Here is a 14477-nt window from a genome sequence, read left to right as displayed (position 1 = left end):
CAGTCAATGTCCCACCTCTTCCTCCGCCGCCACGACCTCACGCTATCTCCTCTCCCTTCATTTATTTGCGAGAACATATTCTTGGGTGTTATAAGAAACAAGCATGGTGCGTAACTTGCAGCGCGGCAGTGATTAAATGCTCACAACATGTACAGGGTGTTCCCGCCCTCTTTCGCTGGCTTAGTAAAAAGTACCCTAAAATCAGTGCGTCTCCCTTTTTCTATGCTCTTTCAGCGTGCTGATAGTGAATATCTAGTCCTCCCAGTTGTAGAAGGAGAGGAAACGAAGATACCCGATGGCGAAGGGAACGAGATTACAGTCCCGGTCAACATGGCGGATCCTAACCCCAATGGAATCGAGTTGGACAATCTCTACTTGGATATGAACGGTATCGTGAGTACTGCAGTCTATTGCTGCTGTTGCTATGCTCAGCGCTTTCGGCGCGGTGTAGGTCCACCCATGTACGCATCCTGAGGGCAAGCCAGCGCCAGAGACTGAAGAGGAGATGATGGTGGAAATCTTCAAGTACACCGAACGCGTTGTCAACATGGTCCGTCCGCGTCGTCTCCTGTTCATGGCAATAGGTGAGCTATGTCCGTGGTTTTCTCTCCTACATTCTTCCAATACTTCACAGACGGTGTCGCTCCTCGAGCCAAGATGAACCAGCAACGCTCTCGTCGTTTCCGTTCCGCGCAGGAGGCCAAGGAGAAGGATGAAGCACGCAAGGAGTCTATTGCGATGTGGGAAGGTGCGTGTTTAAACATTGCTTCGTCCGAACAACCCATTCACGCCACGACTGCCACGACTTCAGCTATGGGCAAGACACTCAGTGAAGACGAGAAGAATAAGAAGTCTTGGGATAGTAACGCCATTACCCCCGGCACGCCCTTCATGGATTTACTTGCCGCTTCATTGCGTTACTGGGTCGTCATGAAGATGAATCAGGATCCCGGATGGAAGGATGTGCGTTACATATATTGGGCATCATCCGTTGTGAAACTTCATTCATCCGCTTTACAGCTTCAGGTCATCATCTCTGACGCCAGCGTGCCCGGTGAGGGTGAGCACAAGATCATGGATTTCATTCGGCGTCAGCGCAGCAACCCGGGTCACAACCCGAACACTCAGCATGTCATATATGGACTGGTACGTTGTATTTTCTGTTTCTAGTTTGCAGTTTATACTGATGTGCCGTAGGACGCCGACCTCATCATGTTGTCCCTCGCGACCCACGAACCAAACTTCCGAGTGCTGCGCGAGGATGTCTTCCACCAAGAAGGTAGTCGCACTGCGTGTCGCATCTGTGGCCAGGAAGGGCACTACGCGGCGCAATGTACGGGCACGAAAGCAGAAATAAAGAAGCCTCCACCAGAGAAGAAACCGTTCATCTTCCTCGACGTTGCGATCTTACGAGAGTATCTCGAGGCAGAGCTGAACGTGCCACAGGTGCCGTTCCCGTTCAACTTCGAACAGGCCATAGATGATTGGGTCCTGCTTATATTCTTCGTCGGAAATGACTTCTTGCCTCATCTGCCGTCTCTTGAGATCCGTGAAGGTGCGATCGATACTCTGCTGAAGATCTGGCGGAATGAGCTGCCGCGCATGGGTGGATACGTCACCAATCACGGTCAGCTTGAGCTGTCGAGAGCCCAGATCATTCTTGAGGGACTTGCGAGGCGTGAGGACGAGATCTTCCGGCGAAGACGTGAAAGTGAGTATCATGCATGCATCACATACGAAACAACCACGGGCTTACTCTGAGTTTTCATAGCTGAGGAGCGTCAGGAGCAGAATGCGAAACGTCGCAAGATCGAAAAAGAGATGGGGTCGAATGGTACCTCAAGCGGCCCCTCTTCATCTCTTAACCTTACTGCTGCCCCCACGGCTCCTGCACCACTCCCGTCTCGTCCCGACTTTGCCGCGAAGGCGGATAGCATAGGTCTAGGCGGTCCGAAGACCGCAGAGACTGAGTCGTTCGCCGCCACTGCCGCGCAGGCGTTCGCTGGCTCCAACAGCGATATCGTCAAGAACAGATTTGCGATTCGTAAAGCGAACATGAGTGCGGCTGAGATACTCAAGGCCGAGATGGCTTCCCTTGTGCCTGTGAAGGCGTCGCGATCATCCACGACCTCGTCATCTGTTGCTGCTGCTGCCCCGCCCCCGAGTGCCCCTCCCGTAGAGCCGCCGAGTGCTCAGAGTGCGACTTCTATCATCCCCGTGACGAGTACCGACGATGTCGAGATCCCTGGCTTGGGTGGTTTGTCCTCCGCGACGACGACGACAACTTCGATGTCTGAGACGTCCGTGTCTGTCCTAGTTGCTGAGAGCAGTATCGACTCTATCGACGGAGAGGAGATCCCCGCCGAGACCGAGGATTCCTTCATGACCGATGCCTCTGAGCCGCGAGGCGTGAAACGTAGTCTTGACGAAGTCGAGGCAGAGGATGCAGAGGCAGATGCGGAGGCAGATGTGACTGAAGATCTGGGTCCGGACGATGAGGAAGAGGCTCCCGCTGACGCCTCGTACGCCCTGAAGGTCAATCCTGATGGGACAGTAGAGCAAGAGGATACCGTTAAGTGCGTGATCTGCTCTAGCGTGAGAGCACATAATTGACCTTGCATCATACTACAGGTTGTGGGAGCCGGGGTACCGGGAACGCTATTACAAGCAGAAGTTCGGAGTTGAGTATAGCGACGTTGCGTTCAGGAAACAGTGAGTGTAGTGTCCTGATCTGATCAATGAGGAATGAGAATGAGACTCATGTGCTATCACATAGGATCACGAAGTGCTACGTGGAAGGCATGGCTTGGGTGCTACAGTACTACTACCAAGGCGTACGTATTGGCCGCTCTTCTTTCAGGTCACATCTGACATTTCACGTTCCCAGACACCGTCATGGACATGGTACTACCCGTTCCACTTCGCGCCTTTCGCTGCGGACTTCGAGGATCTCGACAAGATGGATATCAAGTTCAACATCGGGCAGCCTTTCAGGCCCTTCGAGCAGCTCATGGGCGTGTTCCCCGCTGCAAGGTATGTTCACTCTGACGCGCTTGTACCTGATAGCGATTCTCACTGACGACTTCTCTTGCTAGTCGATCGCACATCCCTGAGACCTTCCACGATCTCATGATGGAGGATACTTCTCCGATCATCGACTTCTATCCTTCGACCTTCCAGATCGATATGAACGGGAAGCGCATGGCTTGGCAAGGTGTTGCGCTTCTCCCCTTCATCGACGAGAAGCGTCTTCTGGACGCAATGGCGCCGCGATACGGGAACCTTTCTGATGATGAGAAGCGACGTAACAAGTGGGGAAACAATGTCTTGTTTGTATACGAAGCCCATCCTCTATATCCGTCCCTGGAAGCTCTGTATGGCAAGCGCAAGAAGGACGAGGTCAGTCCAGCCGTTCTCTCTCTAGACTCTGTTGCTTACTTCTTCGTAGCCTCTACCGATTAATCCGAAGCATAGTGGAGGTATCAGCGGCTCACTGCTACCGAACCCTGATTGCATACCGGACTCGACCTACTTCTGCCCGTTACCCACGCAAGATCTCCCCGACATCAAGAACGACCGTTCGCTTTCTGCCCTCTACCTCTTCCCCAAGCAGCTTACCCCCCATCGTTCCGTCCTTCTTCCCGGGGTGCGCCGGCCCCCTCCCGTTCTCAGCTCCTCCGATCTCGAGTCCGCCAGGAGAAGCGGCCAAGGGCGCGGTCGTGGTGGCCACTTCGACCGAGGTGGCCGTGGTGGGTACGGTGGAGGCCGCGATTTCAGGAATGGTGGCGGCAACAACGGCTCGTCGTACAATCAGTCGCAGTACCAGCAGTCATCTTACAGCAACGGCAATCACCAGTCTTACCAGTCATATCAGTCTTACCAGTCGCAGCGCGGCGGCCGGGGCGGGCAACAGTCATATAACAATAACAGGAACCAGTACAATGACTTCACCGCTCCCCAGCGAGGTGGCCGTGGCGGCGCTCGAGGCGGCGCCGGTGGAGGAGGTTATAATAACGGACCAACTTCCTATGGAGGTTATGGCAACCAAGGAGGCGGGTACGGCGGTGGTGGTGGTGGCCGAGGTGGCGGCGGTGGGTACAGTGGTGGCAGTCGCGGCGGCTACAACCAAGGCGGCGGTTACGACCAGCAAGGTGGTGGCTACGGCGGCTACAACCAGGGTGGTGGCTATAGCCCAGGAGGCGGCTACGGTCAGGCTAGCGGCTTCGATCAAGGTGGTGGTTACGGAGGTGGCTACACCAATCAGGCGGGAGGTTACAACCAAGGTGGCTACAACGCAGGAGGGAACAGCAGCGGCTATGGCGGATACGGTGCGCCTCCACAGAACACTTACGGTCAAAACAACTATGGGGGATATGGCGGAGGCGGAGGCTCATACGGTGGTAACTCGCGCGGCGGTTATAACAATCGCGGGCGAGGACGAGGTGGTCGTTTCACCTGATTCATATGCGTGGACAGGACCTGCATAGTCGTATAGCTATCTTATGATGCTCCTCTATCTATTCAACTCGGTATGTACCAGTACAGCAGACCTATTCAACATCGCTAGTACGGATTGCATACTGGAGACTGTCCTCTGTGAGGAGTGGAGGTGATGATATGAAGCATCGGTATAGCAACGACGCATCAAATGAATAGTATTAGTGCACTGCAGGGGTAACCCTGGGGTATTTTCACTGCTACCCCCACCCTTACCCCATCAGCAAACGGGGGGATTGAGTGCATGACCATACAGGCGAGATGGACGCCAGCATGGCAATGCAAGCGCTCACCTGACAGATGGGCGTCTGCATTGCCATATCTGACTCCGTCTGACTAGCGGTATCATGCAATGTCGTGTATGAATTCACTAGACGTTAACCCATGCTACGCACGGGTGCAACGATGATGAACTTTGTACTATGCCAGGGTCCTGTTTGGATACACGTTTCTCGCAAGAGAAACTGTTGGAGTTCACGCAGAGTGGAGAGAGTGGAACAGAGTATGATAGCGCTCGTCTTTACATATACAAGTAAGACATCAAGCAGACCAACTAATAGTAATACCAAAGTCCGATGATTGTGATGATCAACTGAGTCTGAATCGAGTAGAAACGTACTGTAAGCTGAGAATGAAACGTAAATATAACAATTGTAAGTAAACGAAACAATCGCTAACTAAGAGTGGCCGTCACAGGGAAATGGTCCATCTACATATAATATAGAAACCATGCTCTAATCTTTGGGCTTGCAATGCTCTCGTCAAATCCAAGCCTAAGGTAAGGACCCAGAGTGATAGATAACAGGGTGTTAGATGATAAGATTAGATGCGCTACCTACGGTGACGATGAACCCCCCGTTCTCTCGGGAGTCTCCTTGGACACATGCTGCCAGAATACGTGAACCCAAGGTTTCCATAAGTCGACCCATCTCGCAGTGTATGATGTGTAAAATAACTTCTGTGTACACCAGTTGAGGTTATATTTGCGAATATTTACACACTTTGATGGCCGTGATGGCCGAGTCGATCTAGATACGCAAAACCCCCCTCCTGCGCGAGGACGAGGGAACCCACAAACGTTCTTACCATCTCAGTTGTCTCTGCTACTGATGTCTAATGTCCATGTAAGACGATGAGCCAACGGGACAAACGGGGCGAGCGGGAGAGAGGCGAAAAGACAAACCCCAGCCTATATTATATATAGATATTATTGCACGGATGATGGTATTATTGTGTCTTGAAGGATGGAACTATGTAGTGTATGATATCTTGATAGACAGTTATGTATTCTCAAAGTTGTAGCATTGGATCTTGAGCATAGTGTCCCACTGTCATCGTTGTGTCAAAGTGCTTCAGAAAGGATCATGGCGCAGAAAATGTGCGGAAAATAGAAATGAAAGCTGTCATACATAGTTGCAATTGACAAATTCACAATTGAGATAGAAATGATAGAGAGGAACAAATTGGAGGAGCAGACGGGAGCAAAGGCATGATCGTGAGACAATGGACCAAGCGGACTCGGAGGCGACCTGAATACACCTCGCCGGTCTTAGCGTATTGCAACAGGTGCGATCGGGTATATATCAGCATTGCGGTTGTCAGCCATGTTTAACCCAGACCATAACCCATAGATACACTGCAATGAAGCATGCATCTTAGCGGGACCGACACCCAGTGAAGTAGACATACTCACTCGCGTGATATCCGCCTCACTGGCGCTGTTGCCGTAGCCATCTGCACCAGGCGTGTTGGCATCTTATGCTGGGCACTTGTTAAGACTATGCGCACAAGTCGAACTCCGAAGGGAAGTCCGAAGTCCGAAGTCCGATGGTGCGCGGGAATGAAGACTTTGGCGCCAGGCGAAGTTATTGACCAACGCCCAAAGAGTCGTCGATGTCTTCAATTTGCGGAAGTCCGACAAGAGGCTCCGGAGTTTATACCGGAGCAAGCTACGAATAAGAGAGTCAAGCAGAGAGTTAGGAACAGAGACGAGAACAGAAGTCAGAGGTCGGAGGTCGGAGGTCCGGTCGGAAGGTCGGACGGAGATCAGACGGAGGTTGGCAGAGAAGTCAGATAGATTGAGTACTGAGTAGTCGAGTGGGTAAACGAGATATCAGAACTGAAGAACTATGCGACTGTAAGGTAGGGTTTATATACGGAAGTCCGAATGTCCGATAGGAGTCCGACAGGAGTAGAGACAGGGTCCGACAGGAGTCCGACAGGAGTAGAGACAGGAGGCGGACTGCGGAGATGACGGAGCGGAAGCAAATAAACTGGGCTAGTAAGTATAGGCGGCGGATACACTGCGGAGATGACGGAGCGGAAGCAAATGAACTGGGCTAGTAAGTGTAGGCAGCGGATACTGATGTCATAATACGATCGGATGACAGAGCGGGGGTCGGAGGTAATCGGAGTCCGGACGGAAGTCCGGATAAGGCAGGAGGGAAAGGAGTAGGGGTGGTGACGTATTAGCCGGGAAAGGGGCGGAGTTCAGGGGTAGTCGGGTCGGGATTGTGTCGGAGGGGCGACAGGCGGACTTGGGCACAGGATGTGACAGCACTGAGTGGTGACACACTTGCCATTGACGGTGCACCCCTGAAAGACCACCTTAAATGCTGTTCGCATGGTTGTTGTTCTCATCGACAACATACGCGGCACTGCCTGTGTGTCCTCGGCAGGGTGAGACAGTGTTGAAGGATGCTGAAAGAAACATGGCTTGACTGTGTCGCCGCTTGCGCCAAATAGTGATCAGAGAGCCACCGCTGTTGGGGTACTTCGAGGATGGGGGTCGCAACCTGGAGGGGCTTATCGGACGATAGTGACCTGATCCAGGTGTTACGGTAGACCTAATGTGTTACGAGTAGGGCCCAGCACGAGTGACCCGCAGATGTACCCGTTATCCGTACCCACGGGTTTTCAAAATCCAAAGGTCATACCCGCATCCTTATGGGTATGTTCCCACGGATTACCAGAGACAGTCTATATTTCCGGATTTGGGCATGTCTATTTCGCCTCTAGCACACTCAGTTTTTATTGGAAAAATTCGTGTGACATATCATCAGAATCCCACGGTTAGTGGCTACAACATGAGGTTGTGCAGGTACCCACGGGTTTACCTAGCCATACCCGCATCCTTGAAAACCCGTGGGAAACAGGTACTTATACCCGCGGATGTACTTACCCATGAGTATTCCCACGGATTTATCCTTGGGTACCCACGGGTTTTGCTAACTCGTGCTGGGCCCTAGTTACGAGCGTTAGTACACCGCACCTTAGTCTTAGAGAAGACAAGACGCTAGTCCAACGAGGACTAGGAGTGGAAGTGTTGCGACAATAACAAGAGCAAGGGCCAATAGTCTACAGACCATTGGCAGCTAATGTTATTGAATGAAGGGTAATTGTACGAGGAATACAAGAGGTCGAAAACTGGGGAATGTGTCCTACATGAGGGGTCTTTATATACTGCTAGCGTCGAGGCTGTACGGTGGAGTATGGCCCTTGTGCTAGTGGAGTAAAGTGGTGAATGACGAAATGACTAGTGGAGCTAAGTGGAACTGAGTGGAGAAGATGAGTAAGGAACTGGAGACGAGTGGAGTAAAGGCATATGAAGGTGGAGATGGGTGGAGGGACAACCTAGTAGTGGTTATCTAAGGAAAAGGTAAGTCCGTGCGGTTAGTTGTGCTAGACCAGAGCCGCTATAGTACAGTAGCACAACGAAGAAGTGAAGCTAGTCCATGGTAGTAGTAGACGACCAAGAGCATACCGGTTGTAACACCATCCCCCCCTCAAGGCTGAGCGCCTCGCGAAGCCACCGTTATCGCACCCAGGGCTCGATCGACCCAGGTGACGGTCTTACGTGGAGCCTCATCGTCATTGTGGTGGTTCAGAGGCCGGTCTCGTCGGGTGGGGAGAAGGCCGTCCTCATCCACGAATGCGAGGAGGGAGCTGGAAGCGACGGACTGGGGTTGTGGGCTCGAGGACTGGTCCGCAGGGCCTGCTGAGTGAACCGAGACGAGCGGCAGAGGGGCGTCACCAGTTCCCCCAGAGCATTGATCGTCCTCGGCTTCTTGATCGGACGGGGGAGGGGTGTCGGGCTTCGTGATCGCCCATGGGTCGGTGGTCCATTCAGACGGGGGAGTTCCCCATCCTCCTGTAGCACTTGGACTGCCCCACGCATTGCCCTTGGTTCAGTTGGTGTTGCTGGGCGTTGGAATGTCATAAATACTGGTGGTTCTGGTGGGCGAGGAGTAGGGGTGACGATAGCCGGGGAGGTGTTGGTGATGGGATGGGAGAAGGTCTCGGAGGAGCTGTATGATGGTGGGGTTGGTGATCTGGTTGATAGCGATGTTGGCAATGTGGAGGACACCGTAATGTCCGGTCTGGGTGGCGAAGTAGGCCCGCGCATTGTCAGAGGTGTCCCAACTGTTGAGCTCTCCCTGGTGGGCCAGTCGGCCGACGTAAGGGTACACTGCGGCGGCATGGGCAGTGTCTCGGTAGACGGAGACCCAGAGTGTGGTGGTTGGGTAGGGGCGGAGCCAGTCATCGACAATGGATCAGAGGTCGGGGTGTAGGATAACCCAGCTGATGCGGTCTTGGATGCTTCCATCGGCAAAGGCTGAGGTGGGGTGTCGAGGGAGGTGGTTGTACGTGACTGGGCGATGCACAAAGGTAGGAACTTGGTCCTGCTGCTGTGGATGTGCGCGGTGATGTGCAGAGGAATGAGGCATGGCAGGTGATCGGTGGAGAAGATAGTGTTGTCGTTGCAATCAAGGAAGAGGATGCGAGGGACAAGTGCGTAGTAGGGCTGAGCGAAGGAAGCGAAGACGGAGGCCGCCATGGTGTCCTGTCAGGCTAGATGGTGAGCCCTTTTATACGCCCGAAGGATGTCTGGAGCATTCTTCAAGGCAGGCTCTCATAGCCATTGGTTCTCATGCGGTGGAGCATTCTTCCAAGTCACCAGGTACTGAAGACCTCCTCGTGATGGCTTGCGATGATTGATAATGGACTCCACTTCGTATTCTTCTTGAGAATCGACCAGGTCTGGAGGGGGAGTGACGTAGTTTGGTCCATGTTCCTTGGTCGTGTGATACAGTCAAAGGAGCGAGACGTGGAAAACTGGGTGGATGCGCCACTTCTGGGGTAGGCCTAGACGTACAGTTGTGGGGCTGAAGACTTCTGTGACCAGAAATGGGCCTTCGCACCTGGGGGCAAACTTCCTTGAGGGGTATGGTAGCTGAATGTTGCGTGAGTCCAGAAAGACTTTATCGCCTTTCTGGTACAGTGACGTCTTTGTCAGGGGGTGTTTAGCCATTGCTTCAGCTGCTTGGCAGTGCAAAGCAATAGTATTTTCCCTGGCATCTCAGAGCTTCCTGAGCTGTTCTTCTACTGCTGGATACTTGGATTCTATCCGCGCTGTGGGAATTGCCGGAGGGTTGTATCCGAGTAGCAGTTCGAAGGGTGTCTGATTGGTAGAACTATGCACCCTCTGGTTATGAGCGAACTCGAACTGTGATAGAAGGTTGCTCCAGGTATCTGGATGATTGGCACAATAAATCCGGAGGGCCACCCCTAATTTCTGGATGGCTCATTCAGATTGACCATCCGTCTGCGGGTGGTGGGCCATACTCATGTGCGTGTGAATCTCCAGTTTGCGTCCCAGTTTTCGGAAAGTTGCTGATGCAAACTGAGATCCCCGATTGGAGATGATGTGGTCAGGTAGTCCAAACCGTGTGTAGATGTCCTTCTGAAGAAGGTCAGCTGCTTCCATGGCTGTGATGGTCTTGTTGCATGGCGATAGGACAATAGCTTTGGTGACGTCATGGTCCACAACTACCTGGACTGTGTCATACCCATTTGACGAGGGGAGATCTGTAGCGTAGTCCATGGTGATGACCGCAAAGGGGCGAGTGTTTTGTTGATGGGGTATGGGGTGTATACCCGGATCTGTTGGATGAGTGTCGACCTTTGCTGTTTGACAGTCTGCGCAACCTTTGACATAGTTGGCCACAAACTGACGTAGGCCTGGCCACCAGTATTCTCGCCATACCAGGTCATATGTTTTCTGGATACTGGGGTGTCCCATGACCGGTGGATCATGATATCTAGAGACAATGCTTCGGCGGAGATCGATATCCAGTGGCACATATACCCTATCTCGAAATAGGACTAGTCCGTCGTCTTCTGTCCAATCTTCTCGGCTTCCCAAGACAGGGGATTGTCGCTGAGCTAGTAGGACAAGGGAATCCGTGACTACCTGGTCTCTTGCAGTATTCGAGCGGATCTGTTCTCGCAGATTGACATTGACCAGGTTTACAAAGAGATTGTCCGGGAGTAGGACAATGTCTTCGTTGTCGTTGGTGAGTCTCCCCAAGATCTGTGGCCGCCACAGACAACCGCAAAATCACGCGGGAGGGCAGGGTGCGAGTGGGCGTCCCCTCTACCTATACCACACAGGCTGAGGAGATGGGGAATTGGGGAGAGGAAGGAGCGGATGGGCTACGGGCGACCCTACATTGGTAGGCAGCGGCCAATGGGTGAGGCGGCGGCAGACGAGACGATGGACGAGACGGCGGCGGACGAGACGGCAAGACGGCGATGAACGAGATGGCGAGACGGTGATGAACGAGATGGCGAGACGGCGATGAACAGACGGCGAGATGGCGATGAACGAGATGGCGAGATGGCGATGAACGAGACGGCAAGACGGCGGCGAACGAGACAACGATGAACGAGACGGCGGCGGATGAGACGGCGGTAAACAAGATGGCGGTGGACAAAACGGCGAATGAAGGAATGAAATCTGAACCCACGAGCGCAATGGCATCAACCACTGGCTTCTACATGGTGGTGGTATTATGTCGAGCCCCTCACCGCCATACAAAACTTCTAACTACCAACGGCAACTGCCGGCCTATCTAATCTAATCTAGATGTCCTGCTCAGACGAGCGCAGAGCACATCATCGTGGGTGTCTTGGTCGTGATCGGGTCTTCGTGAAAGTGCGTCCGCTTGAACCAGTGTGTGACCAGGTCGGTTGATGAGGTGGATGTTGTACTCCGATAAGAATAAGGCCCATCGAGCTTGTCTTCTGTTGAGGTTCTGGGCCTTGCGGAAGTAGAGGAGGTTCTTGTGGTCCGTAAGAACGTCAACAGGATGTGGTGATCCTTGTAGATAGTGTCGCCATGCTTCGAGTGCCCGTATGATAGCCAGGAGTTCACGGTCGTGTACTTGGTAGTTGCGTTCTGCATCGGTGAAAGTCTTTGAAAGGTATGCTATTGGGTGCCATTCGCTGTCCGGACCCTTCTGTCGCAAGACTGCACCAGTAGCTACCTTCAAAGCATCACATTCCACTTGGAACGGTTCCGCTTCTTGAGGTAAGAGAAGGATGGGGCCTCTCATAAACAGCTGCTTGATGGTTTTGAAGGCCTGGGTGCATGCATTTGTCCATTCGAACTTTTGGTTCTTTTGGGTTAGCTCAGTGAGGGGTTTGGCAATGGTCGAGTAAGAAGGGATGAACCGGCGATAGAAGTTGGCGAACCCTAAGAACTATTGGACTTCACGTATGGTCTTTGGTACAGGCCACTTCTCAATTCCATCAAGCTTGACCGGGTCCATGGCTACGGACCACGGTACCGTCCTTGAATACCACCCCTAACCATTCTACTGAAGTTCTTTCGAACTCACACTTTTCCGGTTTGAGGAATAGGTCGTGCTCGATCATACGGATGATTAAGCAGATAAGACAGTGTCTATGCTTGTCTCGTTCTTCCTTCTTGGTGTGGATGAGGAAGTCGTCCATATAATTGAGAAGCCACCCTTGGGCTAGAAAGTCTCGGAAAATGTCGTTCATGGCTGCTTGAAACGTAGCCGGAGCATTGCACAGCCCAAAGAACATGACTGTTGGTTCGTAGAGTCCTAAGGGTGTCTTGAACGCTGCCTTCCATTGATCCCCATTGCGAATCCGGATGTTGTTGTACTCGGCCCGAATGTCGAGTTTAGTGAAGAGGGTAGAGTCCTTGACTTGTTCGATGAGACTGCTGATGAGGGGTAAGGGGTACACATTTTTGACTGTGCCTTCATTGAGCTGCCGATAATCCTGTACTGGTCGTAGCTTTCCATCCTTCTTTTTAACAAAGAAGAATGGAGAGGCCATAGGCGAGGAAGATTCGCGGATGTAGCCCTTCCGTAAGTTGTCTGTGATGAACTCTTGTAGCGCTTTCCGTTCCATCGAGGACAGTGGGTAGACTTTACAGTCATGAGGCTTGAAGTTGGGCTTGAGCTCTATCGCGTGGTCATATGGCCGCGATGGCGGCATGCGTTCTGAGGCCTTGTCGTCGAATACTTGTCGATAGGGAAGGAGGTAGTCTGGGACCAGTTCTTCAAGGGGTTTCTTGGGTTTAACCTTGGCTGCTGCCACAGCTAAGTCCACTGATGTGGACTGCCGGGCTACTAGGAACTGCTCGATGTAGTGGTCGGGGTCGAGATTCTGAAGGGATTCCTGTGCGATTAATAGCTGTTGTATATGGAAGTCGGGGGAATGTGAAGGTTGCTCTTCTTCCTCTTGTCCCAGAAGTGTAAACCCGAGCCATTCTAGAGCTGGATCTCATCAAATGTATGCTTCTAGTGTTCCCAGAAGGGGTGGTGGTTCTGGCATCAGTGCAAGTCCCCATGCTGGTACATCAGTGGGTGGTGATGTCCTGTGGGTAAACTCTCATTCCTTCTGGGCTCGTTTGATGGTGCGCAGAGAGAATGTGAACCGCCCTGTCGCAAAGTCAACGGTAGGGTTGTATCTTCAGATCCAGGGCATCCCAAGGATAACGTCGTTGACTCCTATTTCGGCAACATAGAAGTCAGTAGGGAAGGATTGTCCAGCAAAAAGGAAGTCTTCTTCGATTCGTTCTGTGATTTGCCCTGATGTATTGATTGTGTTGTCTGCGTTCCTAAATCGGAGGGCGACTGGTAGCCTTGTGGTAGGGAGCACGTGCTTCTTCACTAACCGAGAGTGAATGATGCTGACATCAGCGCCTGTGTCGAACAGAGCGCTAACTCCGACATCTTTTGATCTGGATGGGCATTGCACAAATCCTTCGAGGGTAAATGTCTGTTTTTGAAGTGATCCTGTTGCTACACGTGCAATGTTCGTGTCCGTACTAGAATGCAAGTCTGTCATCAGTTCAGCTTGCGTGACTAAAAACCCGATACACTGATGTCTGTGGCTTGGATCACGTTTGCAGTTCCTGCCACCGTGGTATCGGCAAGGTCATCATCTTCTTTGACCTCTCGGATATGTGCTGTTGGGTGAGTCCGTTCCTTGCGAAGCGGACAAGCTCGAGCAATATGCCCCAGTTTCTTGCACTCAAAGCAGAGTCCTTCTCTAGGTGCCTTGTCACGTTCTTCCTTAGAGAGAGGCTGTGCTTGAGTAGCATTGATCCGGGGTGTCTCGGTTCGCCGGCTGTTACTGGTTCGACGCCTGCTTCGTCCGGCTAGCTGGTTTAGAGCGCAGTTGCTGTGCCACTTGTGGTTAAGTTCAGTGGCACGGCTGGCCCATTCCATGAAAGTGGCAGGAGCTGGGCAAGTGAGATTGATCTGCTCGTGCAGTTGTCCTGGCAATTTCATTTGGTAAAGCAAGACTAGGGCCCTGTCGTCTCGAATGCCGGATTGGTAGGCTAGGCGGGTGAACTCTGTGTTGAACTTGTCAATGGGTTCATGGGTATCCCAGGAGAGTCCGAGTCTGCTTCTTCTTCGATTGGCCCAAATGTGCTGAGGAAATCCTCTTTGAAGGCTTGCCAGGTGATCCAGCAGCCTGCCCGCATAGCATTTTCAGTGATCAGTTCTCGGTACCTGTCACATCCCGTGCCCAAGTCCGCCCTGCCGCCCCTCCGACACAACCCCGACCCGACTACCCCTGAACTCCGCCCCTTTCCCGGCTAATACGTCACCACCCCTACTCCTTTCCCTCCTGCCTTATCCGGACTTCCGTCC

At 52.6% G+C, this 14477-nt stretch overlaps 2 protein-coding genes across 2 annotated transcripts; one reads left to right on the top strand and one right to left on the bottom strand.

The window, feature by feature from the left end:
- Nucleotides 1-17: 17 nt before the first annotated feature.
- L226DRAFT_71631 (uncharacterized protein) lies at nucleotides 18-927 on the top strand. Its single transcript, XM_067687188.1, has 5 exons — nucleotides 18-106; nucleotides 156-204; nucleotides 257-393; nucleotides 452-748; nucleotides 812-927. Exons 1-4 carry the CDS (start codon nucleotides 104-106, stop codon nucleotides 659-661), a joined length of 399 nt encoding a protein of 132 aa, XP_067534902.1. The 5' UTR covers nucleotides 18-103; the 3' UTR covers nucleotides 662-748; nucleotides 812-927.
- A 7355-nt stretch (nucleotides 928-8282) lies between these two features.
- L226DRAFT_571245 (uncharacterized protein) lies at nucleotides 8283-9334 on the bottom strand (the record flags this gene model as incomplete). Its single annotated transcript, XM_067684523.1, has 2 exons — nucleotides 8283-8678; nucleotides 8723-9334. The coding sequence occupies 2 exons, from the start codon at nucleotides 9332-9334 to the stop codon at nucleotides 8283-8285; spliced, it is 1008 nt and encodes a 335-aa protein (XP_067534901.1).
- Nucleotides 9335-14477: the final 5143 nt, after the last annotated feature.

The sequence above is a fragment of the Lentinus tigrinus genome (genome assembly GCF_003813185.1).
Source record: "Lentinus tigrinus ALCF2SS1-7 unplaced genomic scaffold L226scaffold_13, whole genome shotgun sequence".
Lineage (NCBI taxonomy): Eukaryota > Fungi > Basidiomycota > Agaricomycetes > Polyporales > Polyporaceae > Lentinus > Lentinus tigrinus.
Note: the sequence above shows the minus strand (reverse complement) of the source record. Positions and strands in the feature narration are given on the sequence as shown.

Excerpts from the sequence above, each read along its gene's own strand:
- L226DRAFT_71631 (XM_067687188.1), top strand. Across the intron at positions 205-256 it reads TAAAAAGTACCCTAAAATCA|TCCTCCCAGTTGTAGAAGGA; the intron begins GTGCGTCTCCCT and ends GTGAATATCTAG. Across the intron at positions 394-451 it reads ACTTGGATATGAACGGTATC|GTCCACCCATGTACGCATCC; the intron begins GTGAGTACTGCA and ends GGCGCGGTGTAG.